Below are 26,061 nucleotides of genomic sequence, written 5' to 3'. Positions count from 1 at the left end.
AGCTTAGACTATATGTATAATAAGGTGTGTAATTTTTTTAAACACGGATCCGGTTTCGAATAACCATCGGCGCAAATTAAAGAAGGTCAAAGCAGACGTAGTTCATCATCTTCACTTTGCTTTCTTCTGAAACAAAAGAAACCAACACCGCGTCTCTCTCTCTCTCTCTCCCACTTTTGAATTTTCCCTCAGATTCATCATCTCTATCGATCCTCCCAACGATCCGGTCATCTGATCGGAAACTCCCTCAAGGCCAAAAAGGATCACACGCGATTTTTAGATCTTGAGAATTCGGAGATCGAGTTGGGGAAATTGCGATCAGGTGATGGCGTCTGAGCAGTTGATGTCTCCCGCCGGTGGCGGCGGCGGCGGAGGTGGAGGCGGAGGAGGAGGAGGAAGATACTTTCAGATGCAGCCGGAGCAGATTCCTTCGATGGTCTCGTCGCTATTCTCCTTCGCGCCGGCTCCTACGCAGGAGGCTAATCGCATCTTCGAAGAATTGCCTAAAGCTGTGATCGTTTCCGTGTCTCGCCCTGATGCCAGCGATATCAGCCCCGTGCTATTGTCTTACACCATTGAGTGCCAATACAAGCAGGCAAGTCCCTTTCAATAATGTTATTGCATAATTCGAATATTATGAGTATTGATGGAAGTAGAAACTATATTCGTTTGGGGAGACCTTTTGTTTTCTTTGTATAATAATCACTATCACAACATTTAAAGAGATGCTCTTTTGAATCGTCAAGTCGATGTGATATGGCTGACATGTATCAAATGCATAACTGTAGTAGAAACGGTGCTTCTTTCAGTGGAGACAGACTTGATTTTCTGACTTTAGCGTTTTTTTTGTTATGTAACAGTTCAAGTGGCAGCTTGTGAAGAAAGCATCTCAAGTATTTTACTTGCATTTTGCATTGAAGAAACGTGCTTTTATCGAAGAAATTCACGAGAAGCAAGAACAGGTTTGTGTTCAAACTTTAAATATCAAGAAGTGCTTTACTAGTTTGTGTTTCTCTTATGAGGGGAACATGTTATAGTCTGTTTATAAATCTATTTTCATTGTCTGCTTAACGTTACACCAAGTTTTGATGTTGTTTATTTGGAATATCAAATTAAAGGTTAAAGAATGGCTTCAAAATCTAGGAATAGGGGATCATGCACCCATTGTGCAAGACGAAGATGTTGATGAAGTCCAGTTACATCAAGAGGAGAGTGCCAAAAATAGGTTAAGACTTGCTGGCTCCATTTCTGGCTTTATAAGTTGCTGATCTACTAGTACAACTGATGTCATTATTTACTTACAAGTAGGCTCTTTTTTTTTGCAGAGATGTTCCTTCAAGTGCTGCTTTGCCAGTCATTCGCCCTCTGGGAAGACAGCAGTCCATATCAGTTAGAGGAAAGCATGCAATGCAAGAATATCTTAATCACTTTCTAGGGAATCTTGATATTGTCAATTCACGGGAGGTATATTTTTATAATCTATTTCTCTGGGTGGCTAAACTACTCTATCATAGTCTGTACTTAGTTTTGCCAAGGGTTTTTCTCTTTCTATTCTAGCTAGAAATGGCAAGTGAATGCTGAAGGTTTCTATGCGTTTCGAGCTATTATTCCCTTATTAATTGAGCTTCGTTCCATCTCAGAGGGCTACATGCATGCATTGTTAAGTGCTAAATACGTAATATAGGTTTGCAGGTTTTTGGAGGTCTCGATGTTGTCATTTTCACCAGAGTATGGACCCAAACTGAAAGAAGATTATATTATGGTAAAACATCTACCGAAGATTTCAAAGAGTGATGATTCTGATAGATGCTGTGGATGCTGCTGGTTCTGTTGCTGCAATGATAACTGGCAGAAGGTATGCAAATTGTAATTTTCTTTTTCATATCGTTTAGTTTGTAGATTGCTATGGAAATTTGATTACCGTTGGATTTCCTATTGGATGGCTTGTCCCATTTCCCACTCTTGCTTTGTCTCTTAACGCATTGAATGCCATGAAAAATTGATATATCAGAAGAAAGTAGGTTTCACCGTTAGTAGCTCTTTTATAATGCCAAAATTTGTTACGACTCTCATTGGAGGACTGTTGAGAATTAAAATTTTCTGAATGTTTAATCACACTGGTAAGATATTAAGGTTGAAGTACATAACTGTTGTAAATCTTTATGTTCGCAATATATGTGCTATAAATGATTGTAATCGTCTCCTTTTACAGTTTATACTTTTTGCTTCCAATCAGACACTCATTGTTAATTTGAGATATAAGATCATACCTAAGGTTATTTTTTTTCTCCAGTACAGGTGTGGGGTGTACTAAAGCCAGGCTTTCTTGCATTGTTGGAAGATCCATTTGATCCAAAGCTATTGGATATAATTGTTTTTGATGTCCTACCAGTTTCTAATGGAAATGATGGTGCTGATGTATCACTAGCAGTAGAGCTGAAGGATCATAATCCGCTGCGGCATGCATTCAAGGTTAGCAGCTACTGTCCTACATATCTTTTAGAATTTATATTTTTGCTTAATTCATCTGATAAGCCTCCTTGGTATTCATTTTTTTGTCACCCTCTTGTGTAATAACCTGTAATGTTGTTGTTTTAATGCTTCTATATACTGTATAATTTTTTAACTGTCCAAGGTATCTTCTGTCGATTTCCTAAGCTTGTATCTTTTTGGCTGATCACTAACTTAGAGCTTTAGTTGCACCTTCGGAAACTGATAGCCAAGACGATTAGTAAATTGCTGTCAATTAAAGTGGGATTCTATAGAATCCTTGTTTCCGTAACCTTCCATATTTTAATAATCAGTTTCTTGTCCCCTTTTAGCTTTTTTCCCTGGTTTACATGTCAATAAAGGGGTGGAGAATTACTGTTTCATAACTTTGTTATAAATACCAGGTAACATCTGGAAACCGGAGTATAAGAATAGGCGAAGAGTAGTGCAAAAGTTAAAGATTGGGTGGCTTCTATTAACGATGCGGCTCTTAGACCCCCTGAGGGTTGGTGCCATCCTCATCGCTTTGGCTCATTTGCTCCCCCGAGGGGTTTAACAGATGACGGAAGTCAGGCCCAGTGGTTCGTAGATGGTGGAGCAGCTTTTGCAGCCATGGCTGCGGCCATTGAAAATGCTAAATCTGAGGTGTGCCACTTTTCACTGCAGGGTGTGGAGACGGACGATGAGTTGATTTTCTTACTTATCCAACTGATCTGATTTGTCTTGTAGATTTTCATTTGTGGCTGGTGGGTGTGCCCAGAACTCTATCTTAGGCGCCCTTATGAACTCTCATACATCTTCCAGACTTGATAACTTGTTGGAGAACAAAGCTAATCAAGGAGTTCAGGTACGTACTACAGACATCTATGTACTTAGTAGCTATTTATGCTTCTTTAGTGGGCTAAGGAGATCTTACTTGCCAAGCTTAGGAGGGATGAACACATGTTTAATTTGCGTTCATTTTTATCTTTGTTATTGAAGGCTATACTCTCTTTGGCCTAGGGCCTCGTAAGACCTATTGGTGGCCTTGCAGTGAATATATAGTGATGTTTGCTAAATCAGTCATTGTGTTCGGTTTATACTTGGTGACGAATTGATTAAGTAAAATATAAATAGTGTTGGATGGGAGCATGTTCTTCCTGGACTCTTCAAAAATTAGCATTGGTTAGTTGATATACAATTGCTTTGTTAGATAACCCTTCTGTGACATGGCCTGGAAAAGACTATTACAACCCTAGGTAAGAATTTCCCTTCACACAAGTATTAACAGATTTTAGTATTGCGAACTAAGAGGCGATTGATTTTTAGATGTAAAATGGAGTCTCTTTTCAGTTTACCAAGTTTACTTTTTGATAAGAACAAATTATCTGTCACGTTTTCAGTATTTTGACTGTGATGTTTGAAGGATGGTTTTGTGTTGTGTGCTTTCCACCAATCAGATATTGGATCTCCAATACAAACCAGATTGCCACATTTCATCTTTCTGAATTGTACCCTCTGATTACTGTTTAAACGCCATTAAATTTCTTTTGCAGAGAATCTGAACCAAACACTTGGGAGGATGCTCTGAAAGATGAGTTAGACCGAAGAAAATATCCACGGATGCCTTGGCATGATGTGCATTGTGCTTTATGGGGTCCACCTTGCCGTGATGTGGCTAGGCATTTTGTTCAACGCTGGAACTATGCTAAGGTTTTTACATTTATCATGACCTTTCTTCTATCTGTTTGATGTTGGTGTCATTATCGTAAATAATCAATGGTTGTTTCCTATGACTGAAAAAAAAAACTGTGATTGTTTCAGAGAAACAAAGCACCATACGAAGATTCAATTCCGCTTCTTATGCCTCAACATCACATGGTTATACCCCACTACATGGGAAGGCAAGAGGAGTCGGACATTGAATGCAAGAATGACGAAGACAGCATTAAAGGGATTCGAAGAGAGGATTCATTTTCTTCTGGATCATCTTTGCAGGACATTCCGTTACTTTTGCCTCAAGAGCCAGTTGATGAGATGGTTCGAGTAGGGGGCATAAAGCAAATGGTACTAACAGTAGAAATGGCCCATTCTCTTTCCGGAAATCCAAAATAGAACCAGTTGTGGGAGATACTCCTATGAGGGGCTTTGTAGATGATCGTAATGGGCTACATCTTCCAGTGGCAAAGCGTGGTTCTAATTCAATTGATTCAGAGTGGTGGGAAAACACAAGAACGTGGTTATCAGGTCGGGTCGCCAGATGAGAGTGGACAAGTCGGTCCGAGAACTTCATGCCGCTGTCAGGTGGGTGTTTTGGAAGTTTATATGTACCATTAACCTGTCGCATTCTCAATTTATATTGCACATATGCTATTCTCGAGGTTCCTCTTCCGTTTTCTTCTTGCCTCCCGTCAATATTACACTGATTGCACCTATTTTCAGATTATACGAAGTGTGAGCCAGTGGTCTGCTGGAACAAGCCAAGTTGAAGAGAGTATCCATTCTGCTTACCGTTCTCTCATTGATAAAGCTGAGCATTTTATCTACATTGAGGTATTTGTTATAAAAAATTCTTTATAGAATTACAATTTGACAGCATCATGTAGAGTTTTATTAAAACAACCTGCCATATTCGCATTATACAAGTAGTGGACATAGGTTCACAGGTGCTCCATTTTTCTGACTTCACATCTTGTGCTATCCAGAATCAGTTTTTCATATCAGGCCTTTCTGGAGATGACACGATAAAGAACCGTGTCTTAGAAGCGTTGTACAAGAGGATTTTGCGTGCCCATAACGAAAAGAAAAGTTTCAGAGTTGTTGTTGTTATACCTCTCCTCCCGGGGTTCCAGGTTAGTTTCCATTTAGAATGCTGCATCATTTTCAAAATAATTTCCTCTGATATGCATTTGTACCTATGTACCTTGCAGGGAGGTATTGATGACAGCGGCGCAGCATCTGTTAGAGCCATAATGCATTGGCAGTATCGAACCATGTACAGAGGACATAATTCAATATTGAACAATCTTTACAAAACCGTTGGCCCAAAGGCTAATGATTATATCTCCTTCTACGGCCTTAGGGCGTATGGTAAACTTTCCGAAGATGGACCTGTCGCCACTAGTCAGGTAACAAATTAATTATCTACGGGTTAGATTTGCAGAGTTGCCTTTCTAGAGGATGCATTGTTTCATGTGTTATGTACCGACTGCTGAAAATGTGAATAATATATCTTTCTCTCCGTGCAGGTGTATGTTCACAGTAAAATCATGATAATTGATGACCGTGCAGCACTGATTGGATCTGCCAATATCAATGACCGGAGTTTGCTTGGCTCAAGGGATTCTGAGGTCAGTATTTTCACACCTTTTCTTTATTAAAGAAAGTACTGGTGCCTCTACATGTTATAGCGGAGTTTATACTCAGTGAGGAATTGATTTAAGAATAGTACATGCTGAATTTTGTAATACCATATGTATGCTGAACATTAAGAAGCATAACATGCTTGTGTCCTTTTTATATCAGATTGGAGTACTAATCGAAGACAAAGAATTGGTAGATTCGCGCATGGCTGGAAAGCCATGGAAGGCTGGGAAATTTTCTTTAAGCCTTAGGCTCTCTCTTTGGTCAGAACACCTTGGACTTCGTAGTGGAGAGGTTTGCATCATATCCTTAAATCGTTTCTCTATGTGGGCTAATGTTTATACAGTATAACCAACGGAGTCATGAGCTTTCAGTATATAAACATATTTAATACTTCAAATGCCATGGAAACTACTCTTAGAAACTACTGTTGTACTTTCACCTAATGATTTAAACCTCCCCAGCCTGAAGTTTCAGTCAATGTTTGTGACTGAAGAGTGTCTTCAAGACTCTTAATGCTTCCCCTGGTTGTACTTACAATAATGCGATCTTTGGCTTTTTGTTTCCAGATTGATCAGATAATTGATCCCGTTTCTGATTCAACCTACAAGGAGATATGGATGGCAACTGCAAAGGTTAGAAACATAGTTACATAATCAACGTTTTAATTTCAATGGCCACATATATAACCTGTGAGCTATTTAAATCCCAATGCAGACAAACACGATGATATATCAGGATGTCTTCTCTTGTGTACCCAATGATCTCATCCATTCAAGGTACAATTCTGGTTTATCTTTCACTTTTCCATCTTTGGACACTATCATATGATTCCTCCTGGGTATATACGCAGAATGGCGTTCAGACAAAGCATATCGTATTGGAAGGAGAAACTGGGACACACAACAATCGACTTGGGAATAGCACCGGAGAAGCTGGAGTCTTACCACAATGGAGACATCAAGAGAAGCGATCCAATGGACAGACTAAAGTCGATAAAGGGACATCTAGTCTCTTTCCCTTTAGATTTCATGTGCAAAGAAGATCTAAGACCTTTCTTCAATGAGAGTGAATACTACGCATCCGCTCAAGTCTTTCATTGAGATCTCGAATCTATTCAGCGACTGTTCTACACGGGAAAAAACTTCATTGCTATCTTTAACCAATTCATTTCATATGTTTATGGGAAAGAATTAAAGATGTCTGTATAGGGAGGGATATGTGTGATGTTGGAAACAAGAGGGAACTCGGAAGAGAAGCCATTTTGCTATGTTTTGGTTGCTCTCTTCCGAGGTAAAGAAAGAACCAATTCATTTTCTATAAGTTAAATATTTAGTATATTATACTCGACTTCACATTTGTTACTCACATTATTTGTAGTTTATGTAAAAGTACTGAATAATCTAATGTCGGTTTCGAGATCCCTGAGCGGACATGTGACATGTTTGTGCCCTTTGTTGCTTGGCTCAGAATCAAACAACTCCATCTTTGCCACTGGCATCTCTTTGTAGTGACATAGTTTGTTCTGACTGCTTATATCTGCTTGTGGGATACAAGTCGCAACTTACAAAATAAAAAGTATACCATGTGGAGGATTTGGTGATCAATTCTTTATCTTTACACAATAGGTATACAAGATAATCGTCGAAAGAGGTTACAAGAATTAGCTGAAATGATAGTAAATCATTAAATTGAACTTCTTTTTGAAAATATGATTATATTTATACGGGTTTGAATTCGGATGAAAACGTGGAAACTAGTAACAATCCAAGCAGAAATTATTAAACTACAGTATATGTAAATCAGTGGCCTGCTTTGTTAGTTTTTTCATCAAATTTGTTAGTTTGGTTAACAGAGTTAGTATGAATACTGATTCTGTTTGTTTGATGACAAAAAAAAGTAATTTACTAAATTATATGTATTTCTTTTTCCAATCAGAAATTACTAAACTATATGTAAAGTCAGGAGAATTTCAAGAAATGACAGATTTTTTTTGGGACTCATTTGTTTCTTTCAAAGAGTGCTTTGTTAGTTACTTCATCAAATTTATTTGCTTAATAATATTTAGTAAATGATATGTATATCATTTTTGTTTCATCCTCTCCCAAATAGTAATTCGATTTGGATTGCTAATCTGCTCCATTGTGACCATACACTTATCATAATTCTATGTAGCGCAAGATAATCTATATTATCTCTTTCCATATTTTTTGTGTAATAATTATTCAAACTTAATTTTAAATTTAAACTCGTAAGCACTGGTATCCCTATGGATTACCTAAGAAATCTAGCCAAGTGGACATGTATAAAATCTAACATATGCACTAGGGCGCATATATAGTTAGGCATAGATCATAGATTAACAAAGTTGATTATTAAATCGCAAGGGAAAGCAAAGGAAAAGGTCAATTAAAACTCCATATAACATGTGATTGTATTTTTTTTTTGAAACACTAACATGTGATTGTATACACACGTAACACACCTAATAACAAACTAATCCAGTCTCATGTCTTGATTGCATACATATACTGTATGTATATATTCCATTTGATTTGTGTATATATAAGAGTATATGACGCAAACATCTTGCAACTTATACCACTTTGTGTTTATACATGTACTGTATATCGTAAATTCGTAACGATGTCGTGTCTATTTTATTTTTGGCATGTTATTACATAATTTGAATGATAGGAACGTATCGTCTGACTACGGTGTAATAAAATAATTTCTTTTCTTTTCTTAAAGATAAGAGTTGTTACGGATCAAAGGCACTGACCATTAGCTTTTAGATTCGAGTCTCTCTCACAGCCACAACTTTTATTGACAAGTGCTTATTGTTTAACAACCCCCACATGATATCATTTTATATTTCCACCACATTCATTAATATACTGATTTCTTCCACATCCACATTTAATCAAGACTTTTTACTAATTTAAAGCATATACATCTCTATCATAATGAGGTACTAAGCGACTATAATCTATTCATTTGTCGGTCTTAAACTGTATTATATGTGGTGATAAAGTTTCATTGGTTTATTCACTGTGGTTGTTGCAACGCTTTTTTGTTGCATCCGAGTCATTTGACCCCAAAATTAACGTATGTGACATGTCCATTTTCTTCAATTTGATGATTGCGTTGAAATGAGATCTTCACGGCTCCCACGCCTAACACTTCCATAACAAATGCATTAGCCAATATGGCAATATATGCATGTATATATATTATAGATGTTGTATATAAACAATATTTTAATCATACAGATACCATTCTCTTAGTCTAAAATACACCTTTATAAATAAATAAAAAATACACCTTATACACCCTACATGTATTTTCGGCTGTAGTACAATAGCTCGTGTATGTATAACTCGTTTACGAGTTCTATGTTCGTGTAATTATTTTTTTTCTTCGTGTAATATATTGTTTCAGCCTTGTATATGTAAAATATATGTTGAATTATTTTAGACTATTTTCTTCAGATATATTTTTTCATGGTTTATGTTGTTACGCTATTTCTATGTATATATACTGATATACATTTGAGTTCGAACGTGTTAATTCTTAATTTCATAAGTCCTTTTAATTATATAGGACATGATACGTTTTATCATTTTAACTTTGTTTTACCAATGGAATATACATATACGTTTCCTTAACCTAACCAAATAAAGCCATTTGTTATATTGTTATAGCCTTCAACTATATTAAATAAAAATGTCGTCAACTTTATGCTTAGCATATACGTTTCCTCGTGGACATGTATTTATACGTGTATATGTATAAAATAATAAGGATTAGAATAGTCGAAGGAGAGAAAGACAAAGATGATGAGTCACAGAGACGATTCACCAGCGTATAAGTAGTTAATCCAGCAAAAGTAAAAGTATTCAATAGAGAAACAACGGCCAAGAATATTAACCGGAAATTTGGTAATTTACTAACAAAACCTTTGTTCTTCTGCATCTTGAGAAGCTGCAACAATCATGTTTTTATATATACCTAAGTTATCGTATCACTTGTCATAACTCATTATACATATATAGAGCTAATATATATCATTACTTGTAGGATCGTTAGAGCACTAGAGAATGGTGCTTTTGCCTGCATTTTTGGACGGTTTGGCAAGAAGTGTATCGATGAAGAAAGGAAAATATTTATCTGAATATGAAGATGGAGGTAAAGAGATCGCAAAATCGATGATGAAAAATTCCAAGAAGAACTCGACTTTGCTAGGTTCCTCGGGCTTTGTTAGCTCCGAAACTTCCAAGAGATTTACCTCTATATGTACTAATAGAGGTGAGAAAGGAATCAACCAAGATCGTGCCATTGTTTGGGAGGTACACTTTACATAAATATACTATATGTTAGGTAACTTCTCCTTCCATGTAACCGATGATTATATAGTTATGATGTCTATAACTTAGTAGCTAAAGTATATATGATCGTTGAGAAATTACAACATCATATGTTTTATGAATTTGTCTATGCATGATATATAGGGTTTTGGATGCCAAGAAGACATAACATTTTGTGGGATGTTCGATGGACATGGAGCATGGGGACATAAAATAACCAAAAGAGTAAAAAGGTTATTTCCAGCTTCACTGCTTTGCCAGTGGCAACAAACTCTTGCATCCTTATCATCTTCACCGGAATGTTTCTCTCCGTTTGATCTTTGGAAGCAAGCTTGCATGAAAACATTCTCTATCATCGATCTTGATCTCAAGATCCATCCATCCATTGATTCTTACTGCAGCGGCTGCACCGCTCTCACCGCCATCTTGCAGGTACATATCTTGTAACCATACAATTATCATTCTTAACCAAATGATATAATAAGTTCACATAGAAAAAATGCTAACTGTTGAAATATGATTTTTTTGCATTTGAAGGGTGATCATCTTGTTGTAGCAAATGCTGGTGACTCAAGAGCAGTAATAGCAACAACTTCTGATGATGGAGTCGGTTTAGTGCCGGTTCAGCTATCAGTTGACTTTAAACCGAACATTCCAGGTACTATATCTAACCTCTAAAAGCTTTTTCACAATTAGTTATATTCAGATGGAGAGATTATACAAGATCTGAAATTAAAATTGGTACGTATTACTACCCGGTTAAACAGAGGAAGCAGAACGGATAAAACAATCGGATGGACGGTTGTTTTGCCTAGATGATGAACCGGGAATGTACCGGGTAGGCATGCCAAATGGCAGGTCGCTTGGTTTAGCTGTCTCAAGAGCGTTTGGAGATTACTGCCTTAAAGACTTCGGTTTAGTCTCTGAACCGGAGGTGACATACAGAAAGATAACCAGCAAGGACCAGTTTCTCATCTTGGCAACCGATGGGGTAATATATATATCAGTATAATCAGTTTTGAATCAAAAGCAAGATAAAAACACATAAATATATAATCATGTATGTGTGTGTGTATGTAGATGTGGGATGTGATGAAAAATGATGAAGCAGTGGAGATAGTAAGAGGAGTGAAAGACAGAAAAAAGAGCGCAGAGAGATTGGTAAAGAAAGCTATGATGCTTTGGCGTAAGAAGAGAAGCAGCATCGCCATGGATGATATCTCTGCTCTCTGTCTCTTCTTTCACCCTTGTTAATCTATTTCTTCTTTAACCTCTAATAAGTAATAACTCATACACACATCAATGTTTTCAGCTTCAACAACCAAGATGTGATACATATGCATTTACATAGTGTGTATATATGATAGATGATGTTAAGAGAGTGGTTGTGATTAGAAATGGGTGATTAAAAGTTTCGGCATGTTTTTGTAAATTGGTGTGTAACGGTCATTGCTCATTGAAGAAAAAATGATTAGGATTAGAGCCTGGAGGATCCTGATAGGATACAAGATGACGTACAAGTTGATGCTGAGGTGGCACCAAGAAGGACAACGAGGCCACACAAGATCAACCGAAAATATCTGCACAATTAAATGGTTTCAGTAAGTTATTTGAATTTCAATAAGAGAACAAGTCAAAGCACATGTTCTCCACTTTTCCCATTTTCCTGCAATGTAGGAGTCAATGACTCCACTTTCCCTTTCACGTTATTTGCTTCTTGTAATCTCTATTTAAAGAAATGAAAAAGACAAAAAGAGGTAGACTTATCTACCCAAAACTACTTGTGTTCTTATTACTTACGATCAACATTGAGATCTCTTGGCAAGGGACTTATCAGTGGTATCAGAGCTGGTTACTTTTTTTTTCTTTCTCGTTGACGGGTATTCTATAGACTCAACGCTCAACAGAAACTTCAAACTTTTCTTTCTTGTGTTTATCACCCTTCCTCCACAATTCCGCCTCGCACCACCAAAAACTCTACAAAAAACAAGGCCGTGGCTCAAAATCTTCGGAAAGAGACCATGGCCAACAACCGGGAACGCATCGACGATCTCGAATCAAGCATGGGCTTGGTCCAGGATGAACTCATGAAACTAACAACCGGTATCAACGACAAGTTCCGAGGATTCGAGGACTCAGTCAACCGTTCCATTGCTGATTCGTTCAAGGAGATGCGGGAACTTATCCTTGGCCAACGTGAAACAGGGTCCAGCGCATCAAATCCACGCCGCGCCGAGGACCCGCGTACACGACAGGACGACGTTAACCCTTTTGCACTTGCGCCCAATCCACGCCGCCACTTAAAACTTGAACTTCCGAGGTTCAGCGAGGGCGATCCGACAGAATGGATCACAAAAGCCACACAATACTTTGCGTATCATGACATCACCGGAAATCAACGTGTGAGCTTCGCCTCTTACCATCTAACGGAGGAAGCCAATGAGTGGTGGCAAGCAACAGTCAAAGCTCTCGGAATCGATCTGCATCTCATTACTTGAGAGAAATTTGAGAGCGAACTGATGACTAGGTTTGGTCCTACTCGGAGCGCCAACTTCCACGAGGAATTGTCTAAAATCCGTCAAACCGGAACATTTCGTGAATACCAACGAGCTTTCGAGAGACTACGAAAGAAAGTCTCCAACTGGTCTGAGGAAGCACTCGTCGGGACTTTTCTCGGGGGCTTACATCCCAATATTGCCGATGATGTCCGGATGTTCCAGCCAAAGACGTTACAGGAAGTCATCAACCTCGCCAGGATGAAAGACGACCAACTTCAAAAACAAAAGCGGAGCTTCACACCTCGCAACTACTCAAGTTCCTCTTCTTCTCAACCCAAGTCCACTACTCCAACAACAAATCAACAACGTTCAACACAGACCCCTATGAAACTCACTTGGGAGGAAATGAAGAGAAAGCGTAGTCTGGGTCTCTGCTTTAGTTGCGACGACAAATACACTCCGGGTCACAAATGTGTTACTCCGCAACTCTTCATCATGGAGAGCATCAACGACGCTGACGAAGAGGACGACGATATTGACGACAGCGACGACACACCGGAAATCACCCTCAACGCCCTCACCGGTTGGGACTCACCAACAACAATGCGCCTCCAAGCCATTCTCAACCGCCAGAACCTCCACGCACTCGTCGACAGTGGTTCAACCCACAACTTCATCAGCGAGAAAGTGGCTCATACACTCCGTTTGGTTGAGACACCGACGAAAGCCTTTACTGTCCGAGTGGCCAACGGTGAACCATTACGATGTCACCGCCAGTTCAACGACGTCACAATCCAGATCGGCACCGCTCACTTTCAGGTCACATTGTACGCACTTCCTCTGGTGGGCCTCGATTTGGTCTTGGGTATCCAATGGTTACAAGGTCTTGGCCCAATACTCACAGATTGGAAAGCCCAAACGCTGCAGTTGAACTGGGAGGGTCAAACCCATACTCTAACTGGGCTTACCAAACCACTGATTCGGCCCACAACGACAGACGATGTCGAGAAGGACCTCCGACAAGGGAATTTCCTCCTTGCGATCTGCTCTCCGGCGCCACCACCAGAATTACAAGAGCTTAACGACGACATCAAACTACTACTTACTGAATTTGATGGGATTTTCCAAACACCAACCGGTCTTCCACCACAGCGTGAGATCGAACATCATATCACACTCAAGGAAGGTACAAATCCAATCAACGTTCGTCCTTACCGTTATGCCTACTTTCAGAAAGATGAGATCGAGAAACAGGTTGCCGATATGCTCAGCGCCGGCATAGTCCAGACGAGCTCCAGCCCCTTCTCTTCCCCGGTCCTCCTAGTGAAAAAGAAAGACGGATCATGGCGCTTCTGTACCGATTACAGAGCGCTCAACTCTGCCACAATCAAGGATCGCTTTCCGATTCCCACTGTCGAGGATATGCTAGACGAACTGCACGGTGCCGCCTTCTTCACTAAACTCGACCTCACTGCTGGTTTCCACCAGGTTCGAATGCACCCCTCTGATGTTCACAAAACTGCTTTCAGGACGCACCATGGACACTTCGAATACCTCGTTATGCCATTTGGCCTCTGCAACGCGCCTTCAACGTTCCAGGCCCTTATGAATGACATCTTCAGACCATTTATGAGGAAGTCTGTACTCGTCTTCTTTGACGATATTCTCATCTACAGCCCAACTTGGGAGCTTCACCTCCAACATGTTCGAGAAGTCTTTAGCGTGATACAGAAACATCACTTGTCGGTGAAATTCAAAAAGTGTGAATTTGGTAAAAGAGAGCTCGAGTACTTGGGTCACATTATCTCCAACACTGGTGTCAACGTCGATCAGTCCAAAGTCAGTGCAATGACAGCTTGGCCGGTTCCTACTACAGTCACCGAGCTTCGAGGTTTCCTCGGCCTCACAGGATACTATCATCAAGCCTTCAACAAGCTCAAAACCGCCATGACTACAACACCAACTCTTGCCTTGCCTGACTTCTCCAAACCTTTTGTCATCGAAACCGACGCTTCCGGAGATGGTATTGGCGCTGTCTTATCTCAACAAGGCCAACCTATTGCCTTCATGAGCCGCTCTCTGGGTGTACAGAAGAAAGCTTGGTCAACCTATGCTCGTGAGATGCTAGCAATCATCGTCGCCATACGCACATGGCGCCCTTATCTCTTGGGGCGCAAGTTCACAATCCAAACCGACCAAAGAAGCTTGCGCTACATGTTGGAACAACGAATTCTCACTCCGGAGCAGCAAAAGTGGATGGCAAAACTTGTAGGGTACGATTACGAGATCGTTTACAAACCTGGAAAGCTTAACTCTGCAGCAGATGCTCTTTCACGGGTTCCGGACAGTCCTCTCCTTGCAGCAATCTCAGTACCTCAGTCATCCTTTTGGACAGACCTCCGCGACTTGGCCTCACAGGATCCTTACCTCAAACGCATTGGAGCCACCACAACAGCAAATTCGGGTCGTCCTTACTCGTGGCGCGATGGACTCATCTGCTACAACAACAGAGTCGTGATCCCACCAACGTCTCCTCTAGTTCAGCAACTACTACATGAACATCACGACACTGCACTAGGAGGCCACTCAGGTGTGCTTCGAACCTTTAAACGCCTATCTCACCACTTCTACTGGCCTTCGATGCACAGAACGGTCGCTGACTACATCTCTCGATGCGATAACTTGCCAACGCACCAAGTCTCAGACTATGTCTCCCGCAGGTCTCCTTCAGCCTCTGCCTATCCCTGAGCAGGTTTGGGAAGATATATCCATGGACTTCGTCGATGGGTTGCCACGGTCTGGTGCCTTCACTTCTATTCTGGTAATCGTCGATCGTCTAACCAAATTTTCCCATCTTGTCGCCTTGTCACATCCTTACACAGCGTCCACTGTTGCGGCTAAGTTCATCGAGACAGTAGTTAAACTACATGGTCTGCCTCGTTCGATACTTAGTGACCGTGATCCGATCTTCCTCAGCCACTTCTGGAAAGAGTTATGGCGTCTCTCGGGTACAACCTTACGCATGTCAACAGCTTACCATCCACAAACCGACGGACAGACGGAGGTTGTCAACAGATGCATTGAACAGTTTCTAAGATGTTTTGTCCAGCAGCGACCTAAGCAGTGGAGCTCTTTTCTACCTTGGGCTCAATACTGGTACAACTCTACATTCCACTCCAGCACCAACACAACGCCTTTCCAAGCTCTCTATGGCCGTTCCCCACCTGCAATCCCACGGTATGAAATTGGTTCAACACTTGTTGGTGAACTTGACGAGCAATTACAGAACAGAGACGAGTTACTTACAGAACTCAAACACCACCTGGAGACATCAAACAACAGGATGAAACAACAAGCAGACGCGAGTCGACGAGATGTTGAGTATAATGTAGGCGACTGGGTTTACCTCCGCCTGCAACCATACCGCCAGAAGACAGTCCTCCGACGTTCATCTCAGAAGCTGGCCAATCGTTACTATGGCCCATTTCAAATAGAATCACGGATTGGCAAGGTTGCCTACAAGCTCACCTTACCTACCACCGCACGCATCCACCCAGTCTTTCATGTCTCGCTATTGAAGAAGAGAGTTGGCACTGATGATCCGATCTCCATCCACCTACCGCCACTGAAGGAGTCTGGTGCACTTCGCCTTGTTCCACAACAGATATTAAAGACACGTGAAGTCAGTAAAGGACCCGCGACAATCATTGAGCTACTTGTTCATTGGAAGGACTTACCACTTGAGGAAGCCACTTGAGAGGAGCAAACACAATTCACAACAAGCTTTCCACTGTTTCAGCTGAACCTTGAGGACAAGGTTCTTTCCGAGGACGGGAGTGATGATAGGATACAAGATGACGTACAAGTTGATGCTGAGGTGGCACCAAGAAGGACAACGAGGCCACACAAGATCAACCGAAAATATCTGCACAATTAAATGGTTTCAGTAAGTTATTTGAATTTCAATAAGAGAACAAGTCAAAGCACATGTTCTCCACTTTTCCCATTTTCCTGCAATGTAGGAGTCAATGACTCCACTTTCCCTTTCACGTTATTTGCTTCTTGTAATCTCTATTTAAAGAAATGAAAAAGACAAAAAGAGGTAGACTTATCTACCCAAAACTACTTGTGTTCTTATTACTTACGATCAACATTGAGATCTCTTGGCAAGGGACTTATCAGATCCAAGTGAGTTGAATCATTAGAACTGAGCCAACTATAAGGAAAAATGATATCAGATTAAAACATAGTAACAGAGGTTTTTAAGGACTGCAGAAAAGAAAAAAAAAAGAGGAGATAGAACACAGATTCAGGTTTCAAGGACTTTCTTGTTTGCAGATAAACGGATATATGAGAGAAGTGATTAGGCTAACCAGTGTCCTTGAGCCAACGACTCCAGACAAGGCCTTCTTGAAAAGAATGGAAGCAAAAGTAGGGGAATCCAAGACCAGCCTTCTTATTGTTCGGCTTGAGTGAAAGTCTTCCAGAATGTGCTGTGAACTCTTTTCTCTGATTCACATTTAGTGGTTACTACTTACTAGTTAGACCAATTACGGTTGTTTCATTTATGTCGTTGGCTTACTAATAGCATCTCATAATTCTAGATTGAGTATTTCATAGTTGACACAGAGAAGCGTATTTCATAAATATCATTTCAATATAACTTATTATTGCAATTACAATCTAAACTAAATATAAAAACTAGACTAATTATGAGAAGATATATTTAGGATTTTTAAAATTGTGTTTTGAGTTTGTTTTCAACTGTAATATTAAGAGCTTGCACTAATCAAGCCCATCTCTAAAAGAGATGCAAGTGAAAGAAGCGAAACTAAACATGTTCTTTAAAAGTCTAAGAGGATATTGTTCAGGGTGGTAGAAGCAATTTCATCTCAAGTTGTACCAGAATAAGCTAAGAGGATGTTCAGGGTGGTAGAAGCAGTCTCACTTAGCTCACAGTACAATTTCAATATAATAGCAGATAACCCAAGCAACCACCCTTAAGTATCCTGGTACTTGTAATAGATGTTGCCGAAAGCGTCAGTGTGATGAGACCCATGTGGTTGTTGGGTACTTCTGCCCAGAATTCAGTTGGTGGGCAAGTAGATTCCCTGAGCTTGGACTTGAAAGTAGCTTGAAAAAATATGAAAACTGAAAATTTTTATTTTGAAAAATAATGTATTTTTCTAATTTATATATATTTATTTGAAGTTTACTTAAAACTAGAGGGTTCAAAATCATTGAAACAAAAGCGACGATGATATCGGACCTTCCAAGGGATGTGGCAGAGGAGGTGCTCTCTAGGCTTCCGGTGACATCTCTGGGAAGAGTACGATCTACTTGTAAAAAGTGGAACACTTTAACCAAAGATGAGGGGTTTATAAAGAAGCACCTCGGTAAGAATCAGAGGAGGAAGGTGGTGATGTTGCTGGACTATAAGGTTTATTTGATGAGCATTGATCTACTCACTCCACCATCTATAGAGCGTATAGGCAAGCTCGTTAGCCTAAACCACGAGGATCCTGCTGCTGCTGCTGCTGATGGAGTCGACATATCTTGCATCTTTCACTGCGACGGTTTATTGTTATGCATCACCAAAGACAAGACAAATCATCGGCTTGTTGTTTGGAACCCTTATAGTGGGCAGACAAGGTGGATCGAACCCAGAGATTCTTATAACAGATTTGATAGGTACATGTATGCTCTCGGATACAAGAAGAATAATTGCTCTCTCCACAAACTGTTGAGATTTGTGGATTTCTACGACCCGAGTTTAAAGCGCCGTGTTGGCAAGTTTGAACTCTACAGTTTTAACTCTAACTCGTGAAAAGTTGTTGATGTCGACCCTGAGTGTAGACTGAAGTGTTATTACCGTGGCGTGTCTCTCAAGGGGAAACACTTACTGGTTTGCTGAAGAGAAGCTTGTCGATGTAGTAGCTCCAGGAACAGATCTTCGTGATTTCTTACTTTGTTTTGATTTTACAAAAGAGAGGTTTGGGCCGCGTGTGCATCTGCCTTTTCACTCCTTCGGAGACATAGTGAGCCTCTCTAGTGTTGGAGAAGAGCAGCTTGCTGTGTTATTTCAGGAACAAGGTTTTCTCTACACACGGTCAAGATTTGGATCAGTAGCAAGATCGAGCCCGATGCAGTGTCGTGGAACAAGCTGTTCCTAAGTGTTGATACAGAACCACTCAAGGGTTTTCCGTTTCATTATTCCGGTGAGAGTTTCTTGGTTGACGAGGAGGAGGAGGAGGTGGCAGTGGTTCTTGATGAAGCCAGAGATGAGGTTGGCCGCATTACTCGCAACACTGCTTGCATCATTGGTAGAAATGGACACTTCAAACAAGTGGATCTCGGAGGAGTCGTAGATCCTTCTCTTAACCTCCACGCAGACGCATGTCGTAGCCCACCTGTGTTTGTGTGCTCTTATGTTCCTAGCTCTGTTGAAATCATGTAAACTGCACACACACACACTCACTCACTAAGGTTATGAATGTTTTGAGCTGAGCGGGTGTTTCAATGTGCCGGACACTTTTTAGTCACCATTCATACATCGCTTTAATTTTTTGATTTCTTATATAACGTAACGAAACAATAACAAGTGCTGGACCAAATTCTACACAAGTTTTATAAATCGGTTTTGGAAAGAAAAAGCTTCGGCTGCAACTGGTTTTAAGTTAGAGGAATAAGATGAATAGGATGAATTCAGAAAAACAGAATACAAACAAATGGATTAATAGCAGTTACAAAATAAAAAGAATAGAAATATAAGTATATTTTAGAATTATATTAGTATAACTGATCTTAAATTTTAAAATATAAATATATTATATGTACTAGATTTTTTAACCGCGCTACGCGCGGATAAGATATTATATGTATTTCTCAATTCTAAAAAAATATAATGTATAATACTGTATTACATTATTTAAAGAATATAAAATAAGACTACATAACATAAATATATTTTTAAAATTTTCTTTGTGGAAATTATTATGGTGTTTGATTGTTGTACTTGATTCACATATTTGCATAGTTATTTGTGATAGATGAATAACTATATTTTTATTATCAGTAAATAATATATATTTATTATATAATATAAGAAAAATAAAATTATATTCTTTTAAAACAAACTTCTGATGTAGGGACTCGGTTATAGACATATCATATTCAAATGAGACATTTTACAGTTATCATCTTCTTAACAGTCAAGAAACAAATCTGAATATCAAAACAATATCTCATACGATCTCTTTGTGGAATAACTGCTCTGAAGAAATTGAATTTAGGCATCAAAAAGAACTGAAAATGGATGTGCATATGTGTTATCTAAGTCAGTTTTACAAAGTACTATTCATAATTCATATCATTTATGTCATCTATTTTTTGTCCATATTTCTTAAACATCTTGAAATAACTAATGCTAATTAATAATAACTTTTGGCTGGCAAAAAAAGAGTCAAAATTGTCTAATATTGCTTAATTTGTCTAACTGATATATATGTATTTCTCAATTCTAAAAAATAATGTATAATATTGTATTACATTATTTAAAGAATATAAAATAAGACTACATACATAAATATATTTTTTAAATTTCTTTGTGGAAATCATTCTGTTGTTTGATTGTAGTACTTGATTCACATATTTGCATGATATTTGTGATAGATGAATAATTATATTTTTATTATCAGTAAATATATATATTTATTATATAATATAAGAAAAATAAAATTATTTACTTTTTAAACAAAGTTGTCTCATGTTGAAGATTCGGTTATAGACATATAATATTCGAAGGAGACATTTTTACAGTTATCAATCTTCTTAACATTCAAGAAACAAATATGAATATCAAACAATATCTCATACGATCTCTTTGTGGAATAACTGCTCTGAAGAAATTGAATTAGGCTCAAAAAGGATTGGAAATGATGTGCAGATATGTTATCTAAGTCAGCTTACAAGTACTACTATTCATAGTTCATATATCATTTAAGTCCATCATTTCTTAAACATCTTGAAATAACTGATGCTAATTAATAATACATTTTTGGCTGGCAAAAAAAATTAAATTTGTCTAATTATCGTTAAATATTTTATTAATATTGTCTAAGAAGCTTTCAATTGATATCATAGTTTAATTTTTATTAGTTTTTTTTGTTAATTTTAGGATTTTTTGTATTTAAGATTTTTTTCCATATTAAGCTTATATTTCTTTCACATAATATATATAAATATATATATATATATATATATATAATATTATATGTCATAAAAATTACCATCAAATCAGTTTTACTTTTTTATTATTTTATTTTAATGAAAATACACTTTTAAATAATTTATTTAAAATAAAAATTATATATTAATTTGTTGTATTCTAACAATTTGATTGATTTAATTAATTTGCTTTGGTGGATAACTTAAAAAGTTTTCATATGAATCGGGGAAAGCAAGCTTATGTTGTTATTTATATTTATTTGTGTATATAGAATCTTGTGTATATAGAATCGGGAAGCAAGCTTATGTAAAAGTCTTAACTTTGTCACGAAACAAAATCTATGCTTTTATATTTTTCAATGTTCTCACACTTTCAAAGAATATATTAGCTTAGTCACTTTCTTATTTTTTTACAAACAAAATATCGAAGTCTTGAAAGTTGAATCCATATTATTGTAAATGTACATAAGAGTTTGTGATGACATATTTAGTGATTCTTGTATTTGTTCAAGAAAGTTTCAATGGCTTAGCGGTAATGCTCTATATTTATGTCATACTAACCCGGGTTCGATCCTGTCCTTTGCATGTTTTTTTCATTTTTTACGAAAAATAATGAGATGACGTGGCAACTTCGAGCTCTCTGATTGGATGATTATATATGCTGATGTGGACACTCTAAGAGGGGTTTATATCTCCCTTTTAGTATAGTATAGATTATGCAGTTACAATATTTGTTATATATGTCACAATTTATATTTTGTTTTGGTCCGATTATTTTAGTATCTAATCCTTATTCTGCTATTAGCATTAGAAGCCAAGGCAAATAGAGTATCTATTAATTTGTTGTTGTCGTTTTCTTGTCTCCAAACATGGCCTATGCTTTCTTCACTCTTATTTGTATTTCCAATCAAAATACTTTTGTGTTGTGATCTTGTACGGCTTCTTCCACCATGTATTTGATAACTATGATGAAGCAGTGGAGATAGTAAGAGGAGTGAAAGACAGAAGAAAGAGCGCATGCTCTGTGTCTCTTCTTTCACCCTTGTTAATTTAATTCTTCTTTAACCTCTAACAAGTAATAACACACAAACATATCAATGTTTTCAGCTTCGACAACAAACTTGTGATATTAATTAAAACATATGCAACTAAAGATCGAGTATGAGTACATTGTTAAAGGTGGGGGGTTTGAAGCTGCATTAAAGTAATAAACCATAGAAGGAAGAAAAAAAACAAAACTTTGACATAATCCCAGATTCTCTAAAACCTAGTAGAAACCTGTTTGAAAAGACTGAAACACAAACCGCCAAGTGATTCAGCAGTACTGGCTGTGCATCATTCGGGCTTCTTGGTTCCTGTGATCTTTAGAGCACCTTCGTCCACCAACACTTGCAGCTCTTCCTTAGCCATCTCACGCACTTGAACATCTTGAGTCTCTAAGAAAGCAGATAATATCCTTGAACTGTAGAAAAAGAGGAGATTGAACACAGATTCAGGTTTCAAGGACTTGCTTGTTTGCAAATAAAATGGATAATGAGAGAAGTGATTCGAGGCTAACCAGTGTCCTTGAGCCCATGAACGACATTTTCCAGACAAGGCCTTCTTAAAAAGAATGGAAGCAAAAGTAGGGCTGTCCAAGACCAGCCTTCTAATTGTTCGGCTTGAGTGAAAGTCTTCCAGGATGTGCTGTGAACTCTTTTCTGATTCTTCGGGTTTCGGCTCTGCTGCTACAGAGGCAATGGCTTGGTACAGCTCACGCAGATTCTCGCTCAGAGTTGGCAAAAGAATACCATCACAGCCTCCCACGGCCACCTGATATAAGTAATAAAACACAGCTATTTAACTCTCTCCTATCGTTCTTATAACAGGACTAAAAAAATGATAGAAGCCAAAACTCAATACCTCATACATGACTTCTTTGGCAAAGTTAGACTTCAGGAATTCCTCAGCGTTCTCCACACAGACATCAATAAGCCGCTGTTCAGCAAATTTAAGAATGTCTCATGAGTGGTAAGAAAACTACAGTAAAACAAAATCTACGAAACGAGTCACACTCAAATATACCTCAGCAAGGCCACTCTTGACTAGCAACTCCTGCCTTCTCAAAAGGGGATCTTTTTTACTGCCAGCAATTGTGACATTTTCTTCAAGACCGCTCTCTTCAGTTACAGTATCTTCTTGCTCGTCTTTCTCCTCCTCAGCAGATTCTTTGCCATCTGAGTCCTTTGTCTCAGACTTATCCTGAAATTGGATGGTAATTGGTAAATACAGGCAAGTTTTACATCCAGCTTAGTTAGGTAGATAGTTGGGGTTAATTCCTATACCATTAAGCACAGTGATGGAACAGACAGTTCAAGAGAGGCCAAATCATCACGACTGAAATAACGTGAAGAATTTGGATGAAGTAACTGCAATAGTGGTCTCCTACCATTCTGCACAAAAATTTTAAAGCCATACGTTAAGTGTGAACACAAATACTGGAAGAACTCAACGTATTAGTCATTGATACCCTAAAGAAAGCAAAGAGGAAAAGTCTAGTCCAAAACCATATATAGCCAACAAAAGGTTAGATGTCATCAAGCTGAAGAAATGTACATTAAAATTTAAATGTTATCTTGGCATGCTTTTCAAAATCAATGTACACAAACCTTTCCCATAACAAGATCCTTTAAGTTGGCCTCCAGCTCACGAACAATAATCTGCACAAGGTTGAACAAGATTAAAAAAAAAAAACAGAACATGCACAAAAATTCAGAAATCTTTTGGAGGGAACTACCTTGGTTACTAGCTTTGTGTCATCAACTATGGAGAAAATACATGCAAGCACCTGAGAGCATATAATAGACAAGGGATTATCTGCAAGAAACGATTATAAAGCAAACAAAACACAAAGAGAAAATATAGTTAGAGGTATTCTTACCATACTTCCATACTGATCAGAAGCAATACTTCCAACATGGCTGTCTTTCTCTGTTTTCATTGCTTTGATAAGCTTCTTTCTCTCCTGCAAAGAATATGATTTTGAAGTTCAATTGAAGGTTCATTTTTTGATATTTAGAATAATATCATGAATTGCAGAAGCAACCATCCGAACAGATAAAGTAAGAGGAGGAGAAGTCCACCTTAGCACTTCCATGTTTGACACAAAGCATAGCAAGCCTAGAACCATCACGGGTGTGAACCATACGTATAAGAAGCGGACCTGACAGTTGCTGAATCACAAATGCAGCAGAAGTCTGCACACACAAACAAAAAAAACATTTAGTAAAAGTTACCAAGCAATTTTGAACTCAGAAACGTTCAAATAATTTTATTTTATTTTAGAAAATACCTTATCAGCTACTGTCATGTACTCAATCAGCAACTTGTGTGTGATGTTGTGGTCGACAATTCCCTTCTCAAGAATTGGTTGGACAATGGCAGTCATGTGGCGGATAACAGACCCTTTCTGTAGTCCTAGCTTAGCGATAATGTCCACCACTCTGAACCCCATTGAGTAACGTGATCAGTTAATGTCAGTAAAGAGTGAAATAGAATAAGACAAGCCATAGAACATACTAAAATTTACCTTTTCTCGGAAGTTGAGTTCAAGTCTTTGAATAACTGAAGCTCCGTAGAGTACAACTCTCCAAGGAGTTCTTGTTTCTGTGCTGCATTGCCCAGATGGTATGCATGGTCCACAACTTGGAAAGAAAGAAAAACAAAGATAAAGTGAGCTTCCAAAAGTAGGCATCTTCAGTGAAGATGTCGTAGATTTTGAAACATAACATACCAACAGATCCGACCATGTGACGGAGGAGAGAAGCCACGTGTCCGCGGAGGCTGGATATACAGGCTGAAAGCTGCTGCTTAGATGCTGCATAATAAAATCACTTAAAATCATCTAAATGTACAAAGAAGCAAGAATACAGTTGGGCTTGAAGTTTAGTTCTCACCTCCATCCAACATCTTCTGCAACACATGAACAGCATATGTATTAGAAGCCAGGCTAAGAAAATGCGGATGAAGCTCTTTGAAAACAACATCCTTCTCATCTTGCGAGCAATACTTCAAACAAGTCTGAAGCCACAAAAGAAAACAAAAAAAGCCACAACTTGTAAGAGATAGTGATTCAACAGTCATTTCATTTGAACCAAAGATAGAAAAGAAAAGAAAAAACACAAACCTGGAGAACACGGGAAGAGACATGAGAACCTGCAATCTCGTGCATTTTCCCCTTCATCTTTTGTATAGCTTCAGATATCAGCCTAATAAGATCAAACAATTATTAGATAAGATAGAGAGCGTTTTAAAATCAAAGTGCAGAAAAAAAGGATTAATCATTGGGTACTACTAACTTTAAACGGTCCTCCTTGCCAATATCACGGCGCCTCATCTTCTCCCATAGAGTAGCAAGCTCCTGATATATTAAAGTACGAAGAGTGAATTAGTTCTATTCCCATTGTTGATGAATCCATTAAGCTAAAGAAAGGAACATACTTGCTCGAGAGTGTAATGAGGCTTCCTCCTCTTCTTCCTTGCTTCTGTCAGCTCCTGCAACCCCAAGAATCGTAAACCATATGACAAAAGATTCCAAATTCAAATGTTTTTAAAGCTTTGACAAAAGAAAAAGATTAGATTTTTTCTAAAGAACCTTAGCTTGTACGCGACGCTCCTTCTTGGAGAGGGTAACACTACTCTTGTCGTTGTTTCCAAAAGACTTTGGTTTACCATGTTCTTGTCCTCCAGGCTTTTGGTTCTGAATCGTATTGTTAGACGGAGCTAGCTTCGGCTTCTTCGATTTGAGAGCATCGGGTTTCTCAGAGCTTTCGTTATCTTTCCTCTTGGTCGGTTTCAAACCCTTGGAAGACATTGTTGACGGAAGTGAACAAGTCTAGAGAGAGAGAGAGAGGTGGGATGGAGGTTTAAGCACCACTTCTAGGGTTTTAGTGACGGCGAATACAAGAGCTTTTTTTAAGGCTCCAAATCCTTTAAAATTACTGTTTTGCCATTAGCACGAATGGCCCGGCCTGATCCGGTTTGTTTTGGTTTTCTTAAAATTTCGGTTGACTCATGGTTTTCTTTATTTACAGGCAGATAATTATAAAACATAGGGGGTCATCGACTCCTTGTTGAGAGAAACCAGTTGATAGTTGATA

The 26,061-nt window shown here is 38.5% G+C and overlaps 2 protein-coding genes and 2 pseudogenes across 3 annotated transcripts; 3 read left to right on the top strand and 1 right to left on the bottom strand.

Moving 5' to 3' along the window:
• The first annotated feature begins 33 nt into the window (after positions 1-33).
• Positions 34-7,182, top strand: LOC106452070 (annotated as a pseudogene).
• A 2,406-nt stretch (positions 7,183-9,588) lies between these two features.
• On the top strand, positions 9,589-11,597 carry LOC106345325 (probable protein phosphatase 2C 41). Of its 2 annotated transcripts, XM_013784542.3 has the most exons (6): positions 9,589-9,773; positions 9,913-10,181; positions 10,344-10,631; positions 10,737-10,857; positions 10,967-11,190; positions 11,280-11,597. In XM_013784542.3, exons 2-6 carry the CDS (start codon positions 9,933-9,935, stop codon positions 11,451-11,453), a joined length of 1,056 nt encoding a protein of 351 aa, XP_013639996.1. In that variant the 5' UTR covers positions 9,589-9,773; positions 9,913-9,932; the 3' UTR covers positions 11,454-11,597. The 2 variants fall into 2 exon arrangements, with proteins under 2 accessions (XP_013639996.1, XP_022576088.1); XM_022720367.2 differs by lacking the exon at positions 9,589-9,773 and having other exon boundaries at positions 10,078-10,212.
• Positions 11,598-17,954: 6,357 nt separating this feature from the next.
• Positions 17,955-19,154, top strand: LOC106453996 (annotated as a pseudogene).
• A 2,877-nt stretch (positions 19,155-22,031) lies between these two features.
• LOC106452073 (pumilio homolog 24) lies at positions 22,032-25,853 on the bottom strand. The gene is made up of 17 exons (XM_013894091.3): positions 25,557-25,853; positions 25,403-25,456; positions 25,261-25,322; positions 25,089-25,170; positions 24,859-24,982; positions 24,696-24,779; positions 24,492-24,606; positions 24,255-24,405; positions 24,046-24,159; positions 23,844-23,927; positions 23,700-23,750; positions 23,572-23,622; positions 23,248-23,355; positions 22,988-23,164; positions 22,826-22,900; positions 22,482-22,735; positions 22,032-22,385 (listed from the first exon to the last, which is right to left on the bottom strand). The coding sequence occupies exons 1-17, from the start codon at positions 25,773-25,775 to the stop codon at positions 22,259-22,261; spliced, it is 1,932 nt and encodes a 643-aa protein (XP_013749545.1). The 5' UTR covers positions 25,776-25,853; the 3' UTR covers positions 22,032-22,258.
• Positions 25,854-26,061: the final 208 nt, after the last annotated feature.

This window comes from Brassica napus, chromosome A5 (assembly GCF_020379485.1).
Source record: "Brassica napus cultivar Da-Ae chromosome A5, Da-Ae, whole genome shotgun sequence".
Taxonomy (NCBI): Eukaryota; Viridiplantae; Streptophyta; class Magnoliopsida; order Brassicales; family Brassicaceae; genus Brassica; species Brassica napus.
The sequence above is the reverse complement of the archived record's forward strand: the minus strand, read 5'-3'. Positions and strand labels throughout refer to the sequence as shown.